The sequence below is a fragment of the Diadema antillarum genome, unplaced genomic scaffold (assembly GCF_040938485.1).
Source record: "Diadema antillarum isolate AM-2024a unplaced genomic scaffold, OU_Dant_1.0 seq00003219_RagTag, whole genome shotgun sequence".
NCBI classification, from domain to species: Eukaryota; Metazoa; Echinodermata; class Echinoidea; order Diadematoida; family Diadematidae; genus Diadema; species Diadema antillarum.
Window position 1 is genome coordinate 160,579 of NW_027273804.1, and position 26,088 is coordinate 186,666.

At 36.1% G+C, this 26,088-nt stretch overlaps 1 protein-coding gene across 1 annotated transcript; it reads right to left on the minus strand.

Annotated features, from left to right (window-relative positions):
- Nucleotides 1-4,451: 4,451 nt before the first annotated feature.
- On the minus strand, nucleotides 4,452-26,066 carry LOC139715262 (uncharacterized). Its single transcript, XM_071626843.1, has 23 exons — nucleotides 25,862-26,066; nucleotides 25,092-25,342; nucleotides 24,341-24,352; nucleotides 20,780-20,911; nucleotides 19,756-19,848; nucleotides 18,869-18,955; nucleotides 17,561-17,634; nucleotides 16,716-16,848; nucleotides 16,046-16,119; nucleotides 15,280-15,376; nucleotides 12,451-12,575; nucleotides 11,788-11,875; nucleotides 11,083-11,181; nucleotides 10,643-10,727; nucleotides 9,973-10,036; nucleotides 9,244-9,415; nucleotides 8,352-8,495; nucleotides 7,567-7,742; nucleotides 6,859-6,962; nucleotides 6,006-6,389; nucleotides 5,388-5,495; nucleotides 4,983-5,089; nucleotides 4,452-4,559 (listed from the first exon to the last, which is right to left on the minus strand). The coding sequence occupies exons 1-23, from the start codon at nucleotides 26,064-26,066 to the stop codon at nucleotides 4,452-4,454; spliced, it is 2,922 nt and encodes a 973-aa protein (XP_071482944.1).
- Nucleotides 26,067-26,088: the final 22 nt, after the last annotated feature.

Sequence of the window (26,088 nt, forward strand, 5' to 3'; positions counted from 1 at the left end):
TGAAATGGGAATGTAACTGACAAAGATAGGAAAGACAGTAATGAGCTTCCAGATTGCCAGAGACTGGAGAGATGTGTGTAGGGGTAGTGATGTCATCTGTGGTTCTTAAAAGTTTGAGATCAGACAGACATACTGCTGCCATGAGTGGAGCGAGTGATTAACCGGTTGAAGACTAGTCCCATGGATACTCGGATAGCAGTCTATGTGAAATGCAAAAGCAGCTCGTCCTTAACGGGTTAACGAAGAAAGTATGGTCAGTTGTGGACATGTTCTCTGGTTTCATTGTGCTTCAGTGTCCATGCAATGGGTCTGCCTCTTCCAGTGAGGAGATAGCACCATAGAGCCAGTGTATAGCAAATCCTACCTCTTGTGGAATTGGCACACTAACCAACAGAGGCCCTGTCAAGAAGATGAGCATTTATATTATAACTGTGATTATCTTCTTTATTTTTTTGTGGTAAAGAAAATCCTGTGTGATACAACTAACTTTTGTTTATGCATTCTTAATGGGAAGAAAAATCAAAACCGAAACTACCCAAGTAAGATAGAATCAACATCAGATGGAAAGTGTTTTAACCCGTTGAGGACGAGTCCCAGGTGTACTCGGGCAGGTGTGTATGGGAAATGCTTGTAGCAAAATCAGTCTGTCCTCAATGGGTTATCCCTGTAGACTGACAATCTTGAACCCCAGTAATTTTGCTACCATGATTTATGAAGGGAGATAATGAATATTAAACTTACTGTCATTGGTCAAATTTGCATTGTTCCATACCTTGCTGATTGTGAACTCCAGGGAAAACTAAAAATGAAAGCCTACTCAACACCAATGACTGTCAAGACCTCTAAAGTGGAGTAAAATATCAGACTACCAGTAGATATTTGCAGGACTTTGTTGCTGTATTTGTCAGTTTGCCATCCTGCCGTGCAAATCACCTCCTATGGAGAACGTTTAGAGGATTTTGTCATCACTAGTCTGAGAGTGGTTTTCATGTCTTCTTTCAAGAATTAAATATATGGGAAACTTTGCATTTTATACATCCATGTCCTAAAATTTGACATGGACTTAAGCACTCCTCTCCTCATGAACTGAGTTATGCTCTTTAAAGGGATTATATAGTTTTGGTTGAGGACTAACTTTTGGTTTTTTACATTTTTTTTTTTTTTTAAGATGATGATAAACCTCTTATGAAATATGAAAGAGCGTGCAATTCCAAGAGGGATTCAACTTTTATTTGATGAAAAGAGGATTTTAAACGTCTGAGATATCCAATCCTAAGATCAATCCTAATAGAAAATGGAACCCACCTTTTATTAGGGCTGCTTTGTTTTACTTCGGTTTTTGGATGTCTCAGCTATTCCAAAACCAGTTTTCATCTAATAAACTTTGAATTCCTCTTAGAATGGTTTGCTCTGTATTATCTTATAAGTGGTTTCTTGGTATCTCGCAAAAAGTTAAAAGCCATATCCTCCTCCCCCAATACTCTACCATCCCTTTGACCTTTATAATCACCATCTTTTGGACCTCATTATGACAACCCATTGTACACCAACCACTCACAAGAAAGTGGGTTCATAATACTATATTGACATTCTTCCATTGTGTTGCAATATGTCAGGCAATAAATGCACCAAATAACTATGAAATGCTGTTGTAATTTCTTATTTGCATGATGATGACTTTAATTACATGTGGTCATTTCTGAAGTATGCTGGATATTACACAGATGGATTGCATAACACTGTAACACTGGCACTCCAATCAAACACTCAAGAGAAAGACAAGTGGGCTTTTTTACAATGAAATATTAGAGCAGCATGCTCAACCAGACTTTCAGTCAACCATTTCAAAGCATCTGATATTCATTTGAAAGATTGCATAAAATGATTATTGTAAATCTCATAGGAATAGACATACCCAGCTCTTTTTCTGCACTTTATATACTTTCAAAATTTATACGAACAGGCCAAAATCTCTGCTGTGGCAGCAGACATTCTACATACAATTTTACTTGCAATTTATCGCAGAGTTATGTATATTGACTTTAGGTAAATAGAACATTTTTGAAGTCATTAGCTATAAGGAAATAGCCCCCTTCCGAAACTTTCAGCTTGAATGATATAAAAAAGCAGCATATAAGCGGATGCAACAGAACTCTGATGATTAGTGTGAATGAGACATTCTGAGACAGTCAATGAGATAGTGATTGCATAGTTAAATATCTGAAGCTCATTTTCCTAGATATCTAGAGATCATCCTGAGTAGATGAAATTGTAATCATAATGTCACTTTGTAAGGTTCACTTATAGTCTTTGTTGGATGTCACTAATGCTATACTGAACTGCAAGATGCTCTTCCCTTGGAAACCCCCTCATGACTGAAAATGACTCAAAATAATTGTGTGAATAAAAAGTGTTCAAAATAATGATAATACATTTGGACACCAGTTTTGCCCATTTTTATGCCTCCGCCAACGAAGTGGCCGGAGGCATTATGTTTTCGGGTCATCCGTCCGTCCGTCCGTCCGTACGTCCGTCCCGTTTTGTTTTTGTTGATATCTCAAGAACCGTGAGGTGGTTTTGCATCAAACTTGGTATGAGAGTATATCCTGGGGGGATGATACTTTGTTTGGATTTTAGGTTCACGGGGTCAAAGGTCAAAGGTCACAGGTTATTTTGTGAAAAAAAGGTTGAAATTTCATGTTTTTCTCCATATCTCGCAAATGGTTCAAGGTATCTTCATGGAACTTAATATATATGCATGTACCGATGGGCAGTGATTATCTAGGTCAGGGGGTCAAAGGTCAAGGTCAACTCCTCAAAATATCACTACTTTCCCTATATTTACGCAGTGCCTGAAGGATTTTTTTACAACTTGATGTATGCATGTATAACCCAATATATATTCTGTGAGAAGTTTCTTGCCAAAAGGTCAAAGGTCAAGTGAAAGTGCTAAATTGCACTTCTTCCTCCATATCTCAAAAGTAACTCAAGGTATTATCATGAAACTTACATATTTATGCATGTTCTACCTAACAGTGATTCTCTTTGGAACTGAGAGGTCAAAGGTCAAAGGCCAGGTTTTGATAATACTATTTTACCATTTGATACTGAAATTATACTTTTTCTCAATACTTGAAAGTTACTCAATGCATAAACTTATAAAAGGGTCAAAAGTCAAGTAAAAATCATCAGTTCCCCCAAATACCTGCACTCTGACATTTTAATCATTCATCCAATTGAACCTAGTTCTAGGAAAGTGAATATTCAGCACATTTGTGGCAGACCTGTCATTTTTAATATTTTGCCAATTGTGTGAAACTGTCATCACACGTTGTCAAGACATTGTACTATAGACCTATTAGGAGAACCATGCACTATGGCGGAGGCATACACCAGTCGCCGTAGCGACATTTCTAGTGTAACTTGTTACATGATTACTCACATTAAAGTTTTTATCATCGCCCCCCTACCTGTAGTAATGACAATTGCTGGCTTTTGATGAAAAGGCTCTTCATGTAAATTTGATGACACATCAAATATTTTCAAACTCTTCATGCATATATTTTGTTATCATTTACTTGACATTCTCAAATATTTACTACAAACCAAAGCAGATGATCCTAGGTTACATTCTAAAATAAAACACAGAGGGACAAGATATTGCACATAAAATTGCTCTTAACTGCTACGTTTCTCCGGCTTTGGCACTTGCAATGAAGAAGAGAGAAAGATGTGATAACTCTTCACCTGTAATAATGACACAGTTTTTAAAACATCTACGAACTATGGAAGGAAAATGGGGAGTGCTTATGAAAGCTTTCATATGCTAACTTCTAAATCAAATGCAAACTCTAACATTATGAAGTCATTCTTGCGTAAATGCACACAATGAATGACATGAAGGCCTATATGTAAAGCTTCAGCTCAGGTAAACTGCATGTAGCCACAAAATTACCAACAGGCAAGAGTATTGTTTGTAATTCTTCAATGGTATGCCTTTGCTTTCCTGACCTCCTTTCTCTCAAACACATTGATTAAAAAAAAATCATACAAAATGTGCTATGAAAATGATTGTTTCAACATGAGATCATTTATAGTATATATACTTCACAAATCTGTTTCTGGGATTCCATTGTTTCTCTCAGGTACTCTGTTCCCTTTCGAGTAAAGTCGTGTAAACCTTGGAGTCCGAAAATTCTTCAGAAACGGCTGATTGTCTCCTTTAACATTTGGGTCTATGCTCCACATGTGCATCCTTCCACAATAGTCTCCAAGTTTTTCTCTTCTCATTTATCGACCCATTTCCATCTACAGCATGATCGCAGACCTGAGTGTAGTATAGTTCTGATAATGAGGATTTCATCGCCTGATGAGAGTAGGGTAGTATAGGGTCACGACACGAGTCCAGTGGAGATGTTTGAAGCCAATCCCAGGAGAAATTAGCTTGTCTCTCAGGGTAGCTCTATCAGTTCAGGCTCTCCATCGTGATATGTTTTCGTCGTCCCTGTCTTGTGCCGCAGTTCTCGCACCAGTTCATTAATCCTCTTGTAGGTTGCAGTCTGTCGATGAGAAAGACAAAAACTTCTTGTAAATACTTTCTGTCCATATCATTTTGTCAAAATTAATGATAATATTGAAGGGTGTTTGTGACACTTTGTCTTAAATAGGACATCACCTGATAGCATTTTCCAGAATATCCTGTAGAACAGTGAACAACTTCAATTTGTACATGAAAAGCATGTTGTCTTGGTCAAATAAAAAGTTGGTATAAATAAAATCAATGTTCAAAATCATTGACAACAGACCTCACAATATCAATGAAAACATGAACTTTGGGCAAGCATTTGAGGAAAGTTTTGAGCTTTGCTTGTGAAATCATTGTGAAGAGAGATTTTATTTTTTACTATAGAACTGACACATCTGAATGAACAACATCTAGAGTGTTATCACAATTGATGTCTGTCATCACAACATGTGCTTACCTTTTGGTTGAGAACCAGGAAAATGTCTGTAATGCTGACTACCTTGCCGTGTCTCTTGTTGGCATGGAAATATCGCTTGCCATTAATGATGCCATCTGTATCACCAACTGGAAGAAAGAACAGGCAAGTAAAATGTCTTAAAATCAAGATTTTAGATCCCTGCATCATCCTGAAAATAAGGCACATGGAGTCTCCTAATTCCATTGAAAGATATTTCAGAAACATCATTTTTTATATGGGAAGAAGACAGGCATATTACATCAAGATGATCCGAAAAAATTTCTGTGGTGTTGAGCATTTCACCTAGAGCTTCAAAATTCTAGGCAGAGCTGTTCAACTATGCTCGATCTTATATGTATGTTCGAAGAAGAAGGATAGGGGAGAGGCTGAAAGAGGTAAACTAACCTGGCTCATCCAGTCGTAATCCCACTTTGATCCGATGGTCCACAGGCTCCTTGTCGATCTTGCCAACAAACTTCACGATGCCCGTCAGGAAATCACTTGGCTTCATAGCTAAACACACAAGAAAAAGACAAAGACACTTAAGTAATGCTGTGCATACTTCAATTGTTTGATGATACATTAGTTGATAGTTTTGGTGGTCAAAATTTATGGTTTAGTATTCTTAATCATTCTATAGATTTACCACTCACATTACACTACTACCAAAATCTCCAGTTTCCATATTATTTTGATTTCAGGAAATAAGTAATCAAGTAAGTGATGTATCAATACCTAGATGACAAATTTTCCAATGATAGATTGAAGATGTAGTACAACATCCACCTGTCTGTCAGCCAGAATCAAGGCAGTAAACCACTGTGAATTTAACCACGTATACATCTTAGCTGTAGTGTTTTGATATCATTGACCATAATATTCCAAGTTTCCTGAGACATTGAGTTTCCTCAACAGCTTGGCCATGTTAAGCTGTAATTGCAAGATATAGACCCAAAGAGTTTATTATGCTATCCCCACTTAAAGAATGTGAAAAAGAATGCAAAGTGAATATGGTTTACTTACATATGATTTTTGAGCCGCTTTTCTTCACCCTGACCCGGTCTCCAACATGAACAAATTGCGCCACCATGAAGTCGTCCTCGTAGAGCTTCGTACCCCTGGGTAAAGCTGACTTGTCGTGTCTGATGATTCGAGCCATGCTGGTCTTGGGCCGGACACGATGGTGGGATCTAGGGGACCCAGACCTCTTGTTCCGTGGAGAGTAGACACCGTCCGGCTCGTAGAGGTCTGGGACGGTCAGCATGTCGTCTTCGTGTCCGTCATTCTCCAGGAAACGCAGGAAATTCTTGTGGGAGGTGTCGATGGCGCGAGTGGCCGGCTGACGCTTTGGAGCTGAGGGGTGCTCTTCCTCATCGGAGCACTCTTCCAAGATGGACACAGCTGGCCCTGGGCTGACCTGAGGGAGTAGAGAAAATACAACATGAGTGATGATGAATCAAGATTGAACAGGATGGATGGAAAAAAAGTATCCCATACTTTTTCTGAAAGTAACACATAGCAATGGGGTATTTACAAAAGAAATCCATGCCATATTACTAGTAATAACTGTTACCATCAGAGTTTCCCTCTCTACCCCCTCCCCCAAGTTGTTATGTTCAAATTTTGTAATTTGCAGAGGTTGCATTGTACAGTGTATCTTGTTGCCCATGATTCCATAAACTTTCAGTGGTCAGAAGTTTATTCTGTCCAAGATATTAGCTATAATTTTAATGCAGGAGTAATGAAAACACAAGAAACCTTTTGAGTTGATATGAATTGCTTAGTCTCTTTTACTCTGGAAAGGAAAATTAGTCATGACTTCTCAAATTTCAACCACCTGTATAGAGCCCAGTGGAAGTGGTGCTGCTCTTTGGACCATGATATCTTACCTTTTTGTGGTGACCATTGGTCTGAATGCCTTGTGTCTTCTTCGGGTTTTGGTAGAGTGGACAAGAAGGGTCACTACAAGACCGTAGGGCACTGGGGAATACACAAATATACAGAAAGAGTGAATATGAACATTTTCATTAAATTAGTGTCAGACAGTGGCAAGAGAATTACAAATGTTGCTACGGGGTATAGAAGTTGACACTGATAGATCTATCATGAAGTAACTTCAAGACTGCCAAGCTCCCTACCAGCACCATAAAGTAGATCTTTAATGCAAAATTGAGAGAAAAAAAAAATGTGACTGAACAACTTTCAAAACTGTGTGTAGACTAATATCCCTTTTACTTCTTTTTCTAACATGTGCTGAAGATGCTTCCATCTTCTAAACTGTCAAATTCTGATAAAGCTGCTAGTCTTTCTGCTCTCACGGAAGTTCACTGCATAAGTGCATCTGACACTTCTAACTGCTATGTCACATTGGTATAGAGGTACATGTCAATAACCCAAAGCAATGTATGAAAGAACATTATCATCATGCACAATTATGTAGACAAATACGAGTAGCAAGAAAGACCACCTAGATATAGCAGTTTAAAGGTGAAAATCAGCAACCCAAGCTAGGACAAGAATATGGAGAAAAACTGGAAGGACAACAAAATCAACTGACATCATCATTAATACAACATGTACTCACAAATTGAGGGACTCTGTTGACTTCCTGTTCCCAGTGGCATTAGCCAGCTGCTGGCATTGCTTGATGACCAGGCGGTCTTTTCCTTCCAACAGCTTCTTCAGTGTCTCCACCTCACACTGAGCATGCTCCAACTCTGTTTCCATGGAAGCGAGACGGTCAATCTCATCCTCTAGTTGCTGATTGGAGGAGATGGAGAAGAAAATGTTTAGAATTAGTTTAAGAGAGAGAGAGATAGTAATAATTTCATGGTGTCCAAGCTGGTGCATCCTTCAGATTCATTGGCTACATGGCTGGCCCATCTTGGGTCCATATTCGGTCTGTTGAACAATTCAATGACTCATTAGCAAACATACATGCACAAACGACACACAATGTGCATGAGCAGTCCCTTTCTGAGTGGGAAATGCCAAGAGAAAACACATTTGGTTGGGATTTTGCTTGCATCCAGTTTTGGCACACTGAACATACAACAGCCACATAGAGCAAATAAAAAAGAACAGTGCATGATGATACACTGGTTGCAGGTGCCATGATTGAATAAGACTAGATTTGCTCAAATCAATTAAAAAGTTTCTTAGTTCATTGTGAAGATATAAGGCAACATTGTAACTTCTGGAATTATATTGTACGGCTTTGAAAAATGATAGGGCAAACACATGTATTAAAATGTGTAAGATTAATTGATTGAGTAGGACAAAAGGTTTCTACTGCTTACCTCCTCCTGCTACTGCTAACTATTGTGATGATTTAAAAAAATATCTGGATGCCACAGCAGCCGTCCATACCTTGATGGTGGTCTTGTTGTCTCGGAGGGTATACCGGGCATGGCTGAGCTGGGCCTTCTTCTCATCTAGGACACTTTGCACTGCATCCACCTTCTCATCCGTAACAGAGAGCTCCTTCTTTAGTGATGGTATCACACTTAATTCCTGCAGCACACAGGATATGAGAGTCATGTGATGTTGTCAAAGTTTTGTCTTCTTTTTTTTCTAAGTTTTAACCCCAATATTCTCCCTCTACCAATCTGCTTGCCAACTTTCCCATCCTCCACTAAGTGTCCATCTTCTGTCCTTTCTGCTATCAATCAGTGTACTTTGTATAGTCTTTTTCTGCTTTATTCATACAGCCACCTGTAGATAAGCTCATGCCATTCATCTACTGCTATTAGTTGCCACAGAGAACAATGAGTTAGTGTCCTGAACCCATTCCACCCCTGTGTTTCTTTTTGACTACTTCATTTCACTATTTACATCATGATATCTTTTGTCAATGAATCTATCTTTCAGGGATGTGAGAGTTCAGAGTTTAATCTGATATCATATTTTTATTCATTCATTATTTATTTTTTACGTTACCCAAAACCTACTTTTCCAATTTGGGCAATTGAATTTTTTTCAGACTTTTTCATAAGTTTCAGATTTTTCCTGATTTTTTTTTCTGCAAATACTCTCACACCCCTGTTCTTTCTACCTCCTCATTTGCTCATCAAATGTATATTTGCATTTTCCCATATCTACCTGATTACACATATATCTTTATTTCCTTCTGTTCAGCTCCTTATCCATTCATCCTCCAATCTTTTCATGAACTTTTATCATGCATTCTCTACTAGTAATCTCTCCTCAGATCTGTCTATCCACCCTTCTCTCCTTCACCTAATGCTATCTCAAATCATACCTTTTCCATCTGTTCATTCCTCCTGATTTCTACTCTCAGCTGCTGATGTAGATCGGCCACCTTGTCTTCCAACATTTCTCCTTTCTCCCTGGATTCAATCAGGGCCTTGTTCGTCTCATCCAGTTTTGCCTTCAGTTGCCGCATCTCAAAGTCCTTTTCTCTCACTGTCCCCCTTAAAACAGAAGCAAGCAAGAATATACTTGCAGGCTCACATTCATGCTATGCTACAGCGTAGAAGGTTATGAAGTTTATGAATAACATACATTTTTTGTATCTCCTGTAAGACAATTGTTTTTGGTTCTGCTGTTCCTCAACTGTTCCTCACCTTGGAGTTGTTTGCTTCAGAGTGAAGGTATTTTGATACTCTGTAATAGTACTAGTTATACCTTGCACACATTAAGACTATATTTCTCCTGAAGTCATCACAGATTACCACTAAATACAGATGAAAGAACAAACAATTTTTGGGAGAAAACAAAAAAAATGTAGCATTACCATCAAAAACTGAAAGTTTCTTTGCAAACCAGAATACAGCAATCAGATAGTTTTAACCACTTGACATTTTTCCCCACTGCCCAGACTGAAAAAGTATGCAGTCGTTGAATTCTTCTTTCCCACCTAATTCCAACGGCCTCATTGGTTAGATGTGATGATGCCATGAAAATCTTCACTGACTAGGGAGTTTCTTCTTTCTGACTGTTTAAAAATCCTTTTTACATCAAAACTTACTGTGTAGATTTTAATATGTCTCTCAAGGATTCCAGATTCTGCTCTGCCTTGTCACCTTCAGCGGCTAAATATAAAAATATAATCATTTTTTGTCAGTACAAAGAGTGATATTCAACCTTATACACATTTTCTCATACTGCAGGAAGATTTGCTACAGTAGGCTACTTCACTTTGACTGGGATACAAGCATAAAAAGACGACTTTCGAATAAGAAAATAACAGTGGTTAAAAAATAAGTGGTATATGGCTTGCATGTCCATACTAACGTTCATGAATGTAACATGAAATTTTCATATAGTAATCAGAAATCAAAACATTAACACATTTCATGTAACTCTATTTCTGACAATGTTTTTTTTTTTAAATTAAAGTAACTTATTTGAAATCAAGTAATGAAACAGGAAATACATCAAAGTATATGTACTACATAGAAGCTTCATGAAAGAGTATACTGGTAAAAATATGACCACTCCATAATCCAAGTAGAACACATTGTTGGATTTAATGAAGTACATTCATTTGTGTCCATTTTTCATAACATGTCTCATACAGAGATTGATGATAATGTGAAGATTTTGCATGAGAAATTATATCAGTGTCTTTCTTACACATGGTTTCATAATAATACTGAAAACTTGATAAGAGACTATTCTAATGTATCGGTGAATACCTCTTGCTTCAAGTCCCTGCATCTTTGTGTTCATTTTATCTCTCTCTCTCTCCATGGATTCTATCGTCTTGCCTCGCAGGTTATTCTGCAAGAAAAAAAAATCAAGAAAAATGCAATGCACATAAATTAGCACATAAGAAATTTGAAACAAAAAATTGCCATATCCTACACACAAACCATTATCTTTTGTCATTTAACAATAATGTTGCTCAAAGCTTGCAGAAGGATCAAATAATAATAATAATAATAATAATAATAATAATAATAATAATAATAATAATAACAATAGTAATATTACTACTATTACTACTACTTACTAATGATAATAATAATTACTGTAATCCATCAAAAATGTTGCTGTGTTTCCATTTTTTCTTTCCTTCTTTCTTAATCTTTGTTACAAATTAAATCACTCTCATCATGTGTATTTTAACACTCACCTCAGTTGTAGTCTTCTCCAAGGCTTTTGTTGTTTTTTCCAGAGCTTTGGCATTGCTGTTGTTTTCTCTGGATACTATACTTAGTTTTTCCTCCAGTTCCTGTAGAATATAGAACACATCCATTAGAACATGATGTTTGGCAAAGAGAAAGCCAGTGAATAACTCATCAATCTATTGAACATTTAATTTCCTAAACATTTTATTAACATAATAATATCTAAGTATCAAATTTATTCTAGTCTATTACATGTGGCATACTTCTAATCATCGTGCTCAAATTCTTGATGACCAGACAGCACTGAAAATCTCCCTCTTTCAAAAGTACATTCAAATTAAGTTAAGAAGCCTGCTCAAATCTCCTGCACATCTGGATGACTCTACATTAAATATCAATGTGACACGGTCATCATCCAAACAATCAGGCCTTGGACACTGAGCACCAGAAATCCTGTGTGCTTGAAAATAAATATATGTGTGGCTCAATACTCTGATGTACCATTATTCATTAATTCATTATTTTTAACAACATGGCACTTCATTCTTAGAAGCAGCCCTTCTGCATAATGATAGCTACAAATGTACATCCTGTCGCATTATTATTTCTACGGATGAAGTGTCATATTGATCCATATGATCTGCTACTAGTATCTGTGTTCCTGTCCTCTACAAATCAAATAATTAATAACTGAGCCCAGTTATTCTCACCTGTCTCCATTTTTTCTCCTTCTCCAGCTCCTTCTTTGTCCTTTCCAACTCATCAGCAGTTGATGTTAGAAGCTCCATCTCAACTTCTCTGTGTATCACAAAAAAAAAAAAAAAAACCAGTGGAAGAGTATCACAATAAAGAGAAGACACAGGCATAATCATTCAAAATCATTCAAAATCATCACTGAGTATTTTATTCATGCAATATTACATTATCGTTTTTGGTTGAGTAATAGAAAAACATGTAGGACCTCATTTTTATACTCTTTTTTCATCAGATCGAATCTATATTGTTTCTTGACCACAAAGTGATAACAAGGATAGTTACATACATTGTATACTTCTATTACATGTGTGAATTTCATAGCAATTCATGCCGAGATATTTTGTAGATAATCAATGAACTTGTAAGTCCCATCGTGCAATTACCTTTACAGCAAACAGAAAGAAGAAAAAAAAATATATGCAACTTTGTTACAAAGCACTATTACAAATACAATAGCAAATGGAAAAAACATACACACGGCAAGCAAACAGATATTGTACAACAATGCAAGTATCTCTGTCCCATGTTTTGTTTTCCAGGCTGCATCTTTCTACCATTTTGCCCCCCTTTTCACACCAAAAACCAGAGACTGGTCTCACCAAGGAGCTTACACTAACCTGTCTACCAGTCTCTCTTGCTGCTGTGTGATGTACTTCTTGGGCGGGATGCGAGAAGACTCCCCAGTCTGTTTGTTGAACCAAAATGAGCCTACATTCCCAGTGTACAGGTGACACCAGTCATGCTGAGGAATATTGACATTAAAAATCAAGTTAAAACTCAAGTACAGTATTATTGCACATCGATCACTTAGTACATATTCTCGCTTCAGAATCACAACACTCTATCTACTTACAAAAATGTATGGAATACTACATTTTATTCTGCTTCTTAGGTGGTGATATGAATTTATATAAGCCTATATGAAGGATGTTCATTACTGCTGTGAAAGATAATATATGTCACATACTCGTTCTTAATATTACATGAAATATGTCATAGATTAACACTCATGAACTCAGAAGTCATACATAATGCCAACGATTTGATCTTTGCTAAAAAAAAAAATAAAAAAAATAAACACACACAAAAATAGGACAAACAGCTTACTTTCTATTTTACAAGTGTCAAAGTTAACATAATTTATTAGTTCAGACTTATAGATAAGAAGCATATGAACATTATTATCCACATATGTGATTATCACAGATTTGAGTGGGATAAGATGCAAAAATTAAACTTACAAAGTCAAATATAACTGATTTTGTCCAACAAGATAAAGATGAGAAACAGACAAAAATGTTGGTATGTTAAAACTCCTGACAGCTGCATGTCATGTCATGTCATTGTACACACTGCTCCATTACCATACAACTGTGAAACAGATGTGGCTGACAAACAACACAAATGCACATGGACAAACAACTGCCGAGGGACTGACAACTCACGCAGTCTATTCCCATACTCATGTAGAGTTACCACAGAAAACTTTGCACTGTACCCAGTACATTAATATGACTGCTAGGCATCACAAATTACATAATACTCAATGTTACATAGTGATGAAATTATGACACAAAATTATGAGGCGATTACCTGCTATTAAAGATAAGCTCCTTATTCGCTGTAATTTGAGTCAGGCCTGTGATACTCAACACACACGAGCTATTCCTCCTAAGTCCCTTTCATAGAGCTTTCAGATAATCGACAATACTGATCCCCCTCAACACAAGGACACACCACCCTTAGCAACCACTATGGTCTTGTCACACAGCCTCAAATGATTAGAATCTTGTAATAAGACAAACAAAAGCTACTCAAAGTACATTTGTAAAACATTGAAATTCACTTTAACATTAACCTTATATTTGTATGCACGATTGGCATACATAGGGTCCTAGTTGTTTGTTTGTTAGGCAAGATATTTTAGTTTCGTTTCAAAGATTGGCATATCAAAGAAATGAAAGGACTGAATGCAGAGACTAAGTGGAGAGGGAAGGTCCCTATTGTTAGCCTTTGAGGAGCACGAACCATAGCTTCTTTTATTTACATGACAATAGAAGCACTTCAAAGGGAGATAAAGCTGGCTGTCACAATAGTCTAAAGTTCGTTTACGGATCGAAAGCCAAAATAGGAATCAAGGTTTCATTATACTGAGGTTAGAGAGCTCCTCGGTAAGAGGGGATAAGATTTCTCAGGGAGGATTTCATCATCCGTGGATTGCTATTGAATTCCAGCTCTCCTCTTTAAACACCTACAAAGCCTTACACATATAAAATCCTACTATCCATATAATCCTCTCTTATAACCATACACTGACAGGTCTCTCTGGTGTACAGATATAAACACCCAGCCTTCCTCGGCTCTCTTCCCTGATACACATGTTATCTCTGCCGAGGAGGTTATGTTTTTATCTTCATTGGTTTGTCTGTATGTATGTTTGTTTGTTTGCAAAAGAAGTCATAAAGTTATTATAATATGGATGGAAATTTTCAGGAAAGGTTGATCATGACACGAGGAACAGGTGATTACATTTTGGTAGTGATTAGGATCACCGTTGTGTATCCATGTTTTATTTGTTGTTGTTTTTGTGGGGGGATTTTTGATCCAACAATCCAACAATTTTTGTATAATTGGGGAATCATGTCTGCAAAGGACGAAATATAACACACATCAGTGCACTGATCGGGAGCATGAGGTGCAGCAGGAAGCTAAACTAGAGACACTAGGAATGATTCTTTAACATTCCAAGAAATACGACCATCTCTAGCACATGTGTATATAGGTGGAAATGAGCTGCTTGACGGAGGTCTGCACTCTCGGAGTGCTTTTCTACTTTTATCATGTTACCTCTCGTTGACAATCAACATTACATGTGTAACACACCTACAACTATTCTAACACAGTTATCTTTCTGATAATTGCTAAAACTGTCAGCTGTTACATATCTTCACAACATTTTCATAAACTCTTCAAGGACTTTTTGACTGTATAAAATGATTATAGTGTCAATTATAATCATTTTATACAGTCTTTTTTTCTGACTTCACGACAAAATCATTTAACCCAGTTCTCTTGCTATGTCAAGCAAAATGTACACAGATGAACTCTACCAAAATGTTCAAGCAAAATGTACACAGATGAACTCTAGCTAAATGTTTGACATTTTTAAAAAATGTATTACTGATCTGAAAACCTCATGTATCACAAACTTGATGAGATGCTTAAGGGCTTTTTGAAAACAAATCAGCACATGGGGTTAACTCAGTCACAACCATCTGCAAGTTGTTGGCATACAATGTCAGAGATATTTTCAGCTGGTGGGATTGATAGGATTATACAACTGTCAACAGCTGAGGGTCCCTTTCACACAAACCACGCAGACAAGGTAAATATTACAGAATTAAGAGCAATCGGGGAAGAGACTCAGAATTTGAAAGGAGACTTACCGGATTTGGATCTCGAGCCCTGAACACTGTCAGAATCAATCTCTTGGCCATTGGCACGAAGAATTGGTAAGGCATCTTGATCAGCCTACCAGCTTCACTGTAAATAGAAGACAATGCATATATATATATATATATATATATATATATGTATATATATATATATATACATGTATATATATGTACATATATACATATATATATATATATATATATATATATATATATGTGTGTGTGTGTGTGTGTGTGTGTGTGTGTGTGTGCATATATGATAGAAGAAAACTCAAGAAATGAATCATCCTGTAAATCCAACAGTTTATCAAATGATTGACAAAGGGCTTGGAGCCCGAAAATGTGTGTTTCAAGTAAACTGTTGCTATTGACAGCATGATTGTACATTTCCTGAGTTCTGTTATATCTTTGATATTATTATACCAACACGTGGACAACGAATTACTTAACATACATATGTACATGTATATATATATTTTTTTTCTCTCTGTTGGTCATTGTTCCCATGCATAGCTTCAAGACTTTCCATTCTTTTTAAAAAGTTATACCTACATTAAACAGGTATCAGAGAGTTTAGTATTTCTTTCTTTAAGCTATGCATTAATTCCTCTATTCTCCATATATTATTGCGTTTTGAATGATGACATAAAATCAGAGAATTCCAAGCAATGTTAGCTGTGTTCATCTCTTATCAGGAAGGAACATTAGTGAATATAACTGATACTACTGCTTGCGTTAATTTAATCTCAGAACTCACTTGGCAAAGTGGGTGGCAATCTGACCCAAATCTTGCTCTGTCAGCTGCAAGCCAAAGTCTGAAGATATAATAATCTGCAAAGAGAACACTAAACTCAATTAATTGTTTACAAATATACTAATAACTTTATGTCAAAATCTTATGTTATATACATGAATAGATACAATGCCAGTTCTAGAAACTCAACAATAAACACCTTGTAGCATTCACACTTCAATCTCAAATTATAATGAAATAACTTGTGGGTGTTCATGCAAGGAAAGTAAATAATGACAAGTTACAAATAATTCTGATATCAGAACAGGTCACTTGCACTTAATTATGTAAATTATCAATCATTTTTAAGTTGCTCAGTTCTTTGGAGATCTTGACATTACTACTTATATAACTTTTTGTCCATTAATTAACTATGTTACCTAAAACTTGATTGTTGTGACATAATAATTATTTTACTAAATAAGCACTCACTCACCCCCTCTCTCTCTCTTCTTTAATACCTATTTATACTATACCATCTCCATATTTAATTGTACAGAAATCTAGTTTCGATATTCATGGATATAGTTTGCAGTGATCAGTATGTGACCTACTTGTATAGAGTCACAATAAATTAAACAAACATAATAAAAATCAATGTTGGTTGGATGGATCGATTGATGTTTATTCATACCCGTAGGAAGTCATTGATATTAATCTTGCCATCATTGTTCATATCAGCGACCTCAAAGAGATCAATCAGGGATCTCTCAAAGAGATCTGGCTCCCTGAAATGCCAAGCATCAAAATCCAGTGGTCGCGTGTCCCTATCAGGAGAGGAATAAAGCAAATAGCAGTCATTGCCCAACGGTGTTTGCTGCTATAATTACAAGGAATGATTAACACAAAGATAAGAAATTGTATGCAACTTTTCAGTGCATGTGAAATGAGATGTAAAGCTATCATTCATCATTATTGATTTGCTTTCAACAAATTACAATAAGGTGATCAATTGAGGGAGAGGGCTACCGGTGCCCACTCGTGATCAGTAAGGAGAGAATGGAATGATTTATAATCAAATGCTCGGCACTGCCCTGTGCAGCTAATCAATTCCTAGTGTGTTTGCTCAACAGTGACTATTCAAGGAGGGGGAAAATACATGATGCTTCATAATTGTGACACACATGCTCTTCCTGACCTTGTCTGACTTTGATGCATAATGAACAATCATCGATTAGTCAAAAACTGAAAAAAAAGCTAGAAAGGAATAAAAAAAAGCAGGTTGCATCTCAACATCTTCTTGAACAAAGAGAAAAGCGACAAGATAATGATACAATGAGTTTTTGATGGTAAGATGCAGCGCAAATCAATACTTTAAGTTTAGGAATATATATTTTCCATATTGGTATGCCCAAAATGGTATCACATGATTACTAATGGGGCTTTGTTTTGTGAGAGATTTGTTGGTCAGCGGAGCCAATGTCTGTATGCTTTAAGGTTTGAAATAATGTTTCATTAAGTGTTGATTAAATAACTAACCTTGTTTCTCCTGTTTCCTTGTTGAAGTAGAAGACTCCATTCTTTAACCCTTTATCTAGCACTACCCAGTGGTTCTGGAAGTGACATAAATGAAGGTGAACTTCAACACACACCATGATAATACAATTTACAGAATACAATGTGTAAATACACAAGTAACAGAAGGCATGGAAGGCATGCTGAGACTGGGACAATCACAATGCCTCCAGCAGTATATATAAAAGCATATAATTTTCTGCTGATCAGCACAGTAAGTTCACTGAGATCATAATATCAATATTGGAGCAGAAGCACATTAAAAGATTTTAATCATGACGACTTACAGTAGAAAGGAACGGCATGGTTTCAATAAATAGGCTGCATGTACAAATTTCTAGGAGGCTATGCAGAAAGAGATGACTTTAAAAACAAACTTGGTGTACCTTCGTGTTTATACATGCCACTTAAATCTTTTCTCAAGCATGCTAACTGGGATGGTGCTCCACACTCAGTCATGAAAATATTTTATGTGGGAATGAAATAGCTTTCCAAGCAATTTGCTTTTCATTTCAATTTCTGGAGGGAGCCAGGGAATACACAAAGTAAGCTTACTGAGTGATCTACAAAATGGACAGGATATTCATAACATACAATGCCACCTGCACTTGTTTACATGCACCTTCTTTTGAATAATTGTACAAACAGTATGGAAACATTACATCTTTCTGGTTAGCATGTCTCATACTTATACAAAGAGGAGTGTAATAAACCATCTGTAAAAATCATTGACTAATTAACCAAAAAGGTGCTGAAGGGACACTCAGATATTTCTTTTTCCTCGAAATATTTGTGTAGACGGTTATTTTTCAAAGCTTTGATTAGATTCTGATGGTGATTAGAATGGTACTTGTGATGATACTAGATTAATTGATATATTACAAATAACTTAACTAAAGTTAACAAATTATGAAAAGAGTACTTTTTCAAGATTCTTAGTGCCATTTTAGGAAACATCAAACTTTCGCTCATAATTCTCACGGTTTAAGTACACTGAAAATTGATCAAAACATATGAATTTATATTCATGTTATATGGAGAGATTATATTCATAGTAGATCGCTGTGCGCTACTATATCACCATAGCTAGAAGAGAAAAAAATGATATAAATGAATTTTCCCGATATTAATGAATTCTCAACAAAATATACAAGAACAAAAGCAAAGAAACAAAACGTGATTTTCCCCCCCCCCATAAAAAAAAAGGAAAGAAAGAAAAGTTTCAGCTGATTTAGAGAGATGCAGTGGTCTTTAGGGAATTCTTGAACTCACTTCCGAGTTGGAATCCTTCTTGTTGAAGAAAAATTTTAAGAGATGGATCGCAAAGGGAAAGAACTCATCAAAGGTCATCGGACAGTTCTGCATTGCAAAGGAAAGAGAGACAAAACTTAGTAAAGAATGATATATATAAATATGAAATAAACTATCAAAGGTAATTTGACTGCTTCCTGCAAAAGATGAAATCATAATATGAAAGCTTCAGGCACAGGGTGTATCAAACTGAAACAGATTTAGGAATGTATGTGATATAAACTTTTTTTCTAAACTACTTTAATTCACGTTTATTCTTTTTCCCCTTCCGGTATCATTTTTCGTCGAAGGTCTGCACATGTCAGGGTCAATGTTAACAATAGTGTTCATAGCTCAGTGAGTATAATCTTTAATAAGCCCAAAATTTTTATCTTATATCTCAAATATATAAATTCAAGAAGACATATTACATACTAGTGTTATATAGGCATGGTATACAAGGTCAATCACTTTCTATTGTCAGAGAGTAATGTATACTTATTTCCACGTTTGTAGTTTCTACCAAAGAACACGTGACTTGTAACTATAACTAATCTTTGTAGATTTGTTTTAATTCCTATTATCCATCAACCCATACATAAACACACGCACACACACACACACACCCACTCATATTGTTTATACATACTGTGGTGTATCAGTGACAGCGGTTAATTTTATGTGTCCATTCCCTCGCTTCATCAGCGTCATTGCAAATGGTTTCCATGCCAACGGGAAGCTAATTTCCCATAAACAAATTAGTAGAGGAGCTTTGGCAATGAGCCGCCCAACGAAAGGCCACAGGAACTCAGGTGGTAGAGATACATATTGTATATTCATTTGTTATTAACAAGATGGAGGGATCCTACCTTGATGTTGTCTCTACCATGACAGACATCAATCATTAACTTCCTAACATCCTCCTTGGAGAGCTGGAGGTCCAGACGAGGGGAGTTCATGATCTAAAATGGAGAATAACAAACACTATCAGATGTATTATCTATAACATCATTAAACGCACTCTATGTATACTATATTCATAATTTCAATATTGTGGATCATGAAGTACATAGAGAGACTCCTATAGCTCTGGTGCGCACCACCAGGTGAAGCTTTGCCCAGCTTATGTCAAGTCTTAGTGCTTGCCTCATTCAGCGCTTACCTAATGATAATAATGCTTGCCTAATAATGTGAAAAGTGTGTGTCATTGTCTATGTAACTTATTGTGAAAACAATGATGGATTATGGATTGGTGACAAATTAAAGTAATACCTGGCAGGGAGTCAAAAGTGCGGTTCACAAGGAAAGCCCGCATCACTTACACAAAATGGTGATATAATTTGCACATTATTCAGAATTAATTGATTTTCGATATCCATTCTATTACATTCCAGGAATAATGCAGCAATCTAGGATTTTTGTTACAAGCACTCAAATATTCAAATAATGGCAGTAGTTCTATTCTATTCTATTCTTTCTGTCTTTCTTTTTTATCTTGATTGTAGGTAACAGCAGTAATATGAAGTAAAGAACTCTAGTATATAATGGCCATGGTTATACAAAGCAAAAAGGAAGGCTGACAGGTTGAATAGAAATAACGCTTCGGCCTGAATCTCTGGTTTACTTTAATGTTGAGTTTTTCACTGGTTGTATGTTGTTTTTCTTTTCTCTCTTTTTTTTTTTTGGTATGTTTGTCTAAAATACAGTTGTTCATAATGATACCAGCAAATAATTCCAGAATCATTACCTTCATAGGCCTATATGAAGATAGAATTGACAGGAAATACATGAGTGAAATACATGTCCACACACACCTACATAGAGGAAACGAGAAGAATCAGTATAAGAAATGATACTAATAAAGAAATAAACCTGGAAAGTGAATAATCTTACTATTCCAAATTCCTTTCGGTTGAGTTTGCCATCATTGTCCCTGTCGGCAGTCCTAAAAATAGTCCAGGCAAGCTGTTTGTCAGGCTCATTGAACTGGGTGCACTTAAACCGCCGAGCACGACGCTTCTTTCTCTATACATAGGAAGGTATGTGAGAGAACACAAAATATGACATTATTGGATTGCAAATTTCAAACACAACAAGTACTCTCAACAAAGACCCTCTGCTTCAAAAAAATACTGTGGATTCTCTTATTCTTAAAATGTCTTTGAAAATGTTCATACCCTCTCAGGAATTAATATCTTATGGGGAGGAGGATAGAGCATAGAAAATTTTTAAAAAGAACTGCTTGTCACAATGGCTTACTGGCGTATAGAATTAATTCTTTCAAATTTTGACAAATTAACCCACAAGCCAGCTGTACATACATGTACATTCACACTTGTTCAAAAGGGCCATCTTCCTCTTTGTTTTGACAAAAAAAAAAGTTTTACAAGAAATAAAAGCAAACCCTGCTGCACTCTTGTTGAAATTTATCATGATTTCAGCTTATGGTAAACTAATCTTATAAGTCGGGTTCTTGGTTTAAAGATCAGTCTCTATATGACATCTTTTATTTTTTTTTCGTTCAACTTACTTTCCGAAGACTTATTATTGAACAGAATGTCAACATTCAGGAATTACCTGATATTGCAAAACACATATCCTTATTGTTATTCCAACACATGTAAAGGAAATCTGCGCCTTGAGGTGTTGTTTCTTCTCATTTTTAGGATCCAATTTTGAAGGTATATTTATTAAGAATGCATGTCACGATGACTGTGTCTTTACATACTGGGGAAAAATCCTACAAATACTTCAGACTTTTTTTCACTTTTTGCTAGCACATTGAAATGATGACTATAACTATTTGAAAAGGCTCCTCTTTCCGGTAATGTACCACCACCATCATCATCACTGCCAAATCGTCATCACCAATACCACCACCATTTTTCCATAATGTCAACGCTGTTGTTATTAAACCACCACCAAATTCCTGATATCAACACCAAAATCGCCAATACCACCACTGATATTCTTTGATATCAGTGTTAATACTACCAATCCCACCACCGTCATTTTCTAACACAAATCAATATGATTATCACCGATATTTATATATACGACCATTAATGCAACTGCCAATACCATTGTCAGCCATACCGCTGCCATCATGCTAACCATCTACACCGTTTTAATCTATATTGTAAACATTATCACTTCCACCACCATTGCCATCACCTTTCGATAAATTTGCTGCAAAAATGTAGGGATCTATACCCCTAAAAAGCTTTGAGTAAATTAGGAAGTCACTTCAATTCTCACCAACGACCAAACCAGTTTCAACGTTCTGGGTATAGAGTGCAATTAACAAAAGGAGTTAATTGCAAGGCACCATAAAAGCATCACACAGGCTGATGCATTTAATAATTATGATAATGGTTTCTTCTAATAAATCCATTGATCATTGGTTTTACACCTAAATGGATCCCCATATCCTTCCATTGTCATTAGCCTAGTGACATGCAATATGACTTCGGCAATTATCTCTGCTTGTCACAGTCAGTAATCTTAACAAACCCCTGCACAATATGAACTTATGATATAATAATATTTGGTCAAGTCATTGGTGTTTGTTTGGATTACCAGTATTCAGTCAAAGGCAGTTGCATTCTGCGTATTCAAATGTATCATTTCAAAATTTGACTTCTTGTCAGATCCCTAGCTTCAGGTTTATCTATTTTACTTCAAGTTATTTCAGTTAAGAGAAAATACTTTTATATCTGAGATTGGATCTGCAAACTAAGTTAATTATTTTACAGTTTGGGGATTTGTTATGTGACAAGAAGTGATCAATTACAGGCCAAAATCACGTCATTCTTCTCTCATTAAGCTGACAGTCTACATTGACTGTGTATTTCCATTGCAAGCACATGAAGTGTTTGAAACAAAGTTCCTGCGCATTAATAAATAGCAACATGTAAATCATGCATCCAAGAGTAGGACAAAACATTGGCCATCAGCAGCAACTTATCGATAGAAATTCATAAGTAATGGCTGAACAATCTTGAAAAATGCTAAGTAACAGTTTCCCACTATACATGTATATGCATATCAGACACTGTGATACATAAACAGAACTAAGTGATGCTAAGTAAAATAGAGGAAGATGATTCATAAGCGTATAATTTGAAATATGACCAGAAATGATCAAAAGATGACTGTATCAAAGCAAAAAAACAAAAACAAAAACCAACCAACCAACCAACCAACCAAACAAACAAACAAACAAACACTGAAGAATATTTTGACATGCTGCAAGTTACAGAAATGATTTTCTACACAAAGATATGGTTTGAGATTGCCTAATACCTTCAACAACTGCGTGGACAATACATCCGTGAAATATGAAATAAGCTCCAGAGTGTGCATACATGTACATTAACGAAATCCTGTGCATATGTCATGTAAAAGATGTGCAGAATTAATAGATGTGCCTTACTGTTACACAAAGGAAACAGAGCTTATCTATCAGTGTTGTGTAGAGTGCTGCAACACAGGCGACTCCCGTTATAACAAAGTCCTTGGGAGGGACAGTTTTCTTTCATTACATCAATATTTTGTTCTAGCCGAACAAATTAAGTACGTGTAAAGACATGTAAATAATGATTTTTTGGACCTGAATGTTTGCTTCGTTGTAAAGAAAGTTTGTTATGACCGTGTTTGTTATAATGGGAGTGCTCTGTCTGTATACATTCCAGATTGTGAGTGCATTATCAACCTAACCTCTCCAAACACTTTTAAAGAGGAAATCGACCCAAAAAATGAATAGACTTCAAAAGAAAAAAATAAATATATTCCCCACAAAATGATGTGAAAATATATCAAAAAAAAAAGAAATCAGAGAAGAGATAAGGAAGATATGACATTTTGAAATTTTAGATTTCTTTCTCTTTGAAAACATTTCTTGACCAGTCCTCATGAATGTTCAAATGAGCGAGTGGATAATATCATACCCTCACAATAATAATGTAACGAATTTTTCATGTATATGTTATATATGAAATTCGGCGAAAATGCCATTATTAGCTAATACAAGTGAAAACATGTTCTCATACCAGGATAAATCAGAGTTAATATCTGTTCTCTTTTATTTTGGGTGGTTTTAAGGCAAGATTTATATCTCTCATTTTTGTGTGTGAAATGAATGAGAAATTGTAAGAGCATGGCATCGCCAACTCCCTGAATTGAATATATTCATGGTCAAAACGTATTTTCTACAAAAATTGAAATTTCAAAATGTCATATCTTCCTTATTTCATATCAGATTTTTGTCATTTTTTGTATCGTTTTTTAAGTTTTTTTTTTCTTTTGAAGTGAATTTAATTTTGGGGTGGGTTTCCTCTTTAAATTATTAGGATACCATGGAATAAAATCATATCTGTGCAACTCAAGGAGAAAAGACTATTACACTAGAGTCACTATAAAAATGATAATATTACGACTGTTTTAGGTACAAACCCGCTTCTTGGGCTATGTGATGCATTAATCCACGGAAGAAGAAACCAGTCACAAATATAAATGTATTTAAAAATCTCAGGTCAGCTTTTGAGTTTCACAATCACAGAACATTCAGAATCAATAAATGTTAAAAGTTAGAAATGCAACAATTAAAGTCAGTAATATTACGCTGTCAACATGATCATGGAGAACAAATGGATTAAATCACAACAACAAATGCATTGAAATAATGTATAATGACAGCAGACACAAACAAATATTTAAGTCAAACACACTTTAGATTATAAGTAATCATGGTATTGTCGCAAAGTACTGTGCCTATATTGTCTAACATGACGTTCCATCATTCCATCGCACATTATATCCTGTAGTGCTAGTCAACACGATGAATGATATGTTATCATATACTTGTATCATCACTGCAAACAATGACGTTAGAGCACAGATCAAGGTCACTGTGTTTAAATTATCATAGCTGACATAGTATGCGCCTGAGGCACAATTCACAATGTTCACAAAGTTTATTTTTCTATGTTATATAGTTGCTGCGATCACAGAGTTAAGTCCTTATACTCAACACCATTTTAGTATATCCTTTACATTATTATCTAAATTTTGCTACTTTGTGCTGATTCTCATTCTTTAAGTCAAAAGACAATGCACAGAAATGGTTAGTCTTACAGATGGTTAGAGATTTCGGACGGATGTATAAGTATAAATACTAAGAATGAACTTTGAACTCTTGACTGACCTCTCCAAACTCATCCAATTCTTCATCATCCACCTCCACTAAGTCCTTGATGGGTGGGAGTTCCCCAAATGGGTCCACCAACCTCCTCTTCCGCACCTTCTTGGGAATCTCAGCCTGGGGATCCCCCTGAGGGTCACCTGACAGCTGTGGGTCATGTGACCTGGGTCTTACAGTGGGGATATTGCCCCCTTCGTCCCCAGATGTAACATACCCTGCAGTATCCCCTCCAATGTCTGCATCAGTCTCACCACCTGCTGTATGGAGCAAAAATGAAACTTCAGGTGTAGAGAGTCTGGCATATAGAAGACATATGTTTTTATAATATTATAATTCTTGAAATCAGATGCACTGCTTGTTAAACTTCACTCTTGCCTTTCAAAAGGTGACGAGTTGTGATATAAGTTATGGAGAATTATATTTGGTTTAAAACTTGAGTCAGCTATGACAACTTTGAACTTTCATCACCTTTGAAGAGAATTATAGGTGTGATTATAAGTCAGTTATCTTTTTAAATCTGCTCTACACTAGACATCTCTGTATATATCTAAAATAAAACATTTTGTGCGATATGACTGTGTTGCAACATAATGATATAAAAACGTGTATGTTGCTACACACAGGCACGTACAACTGTAAAGGGTTGATCGTACTGTCCATAGCATGAGACTCAATGTAAGTAATGAGTAACCTTGTTACAAAGAGTCTTCTTCTATGACTCACATTTGAAGAATTCATAAGCAGAATTTTTTTTTTCTCAGGCACATAATTACCTTCATCATCACCATGCTCATCTTCCTCCAGTATCATATGTAACAGGTTTTCCCCTCCAATGGCTTCCTCTCCCCCCTCAGGCCCAAACTGGTCTATCATCCAATCAAATCGTCCATCATCAGTTTGGGGCTGACCCATTCTTTGGTGGGGATTATCACCACCAGGCAAACCCTGAGGGGCAGATTTAGTCGCTTGTCTTGACATAGTTAACTTTAATGCCTCTTCT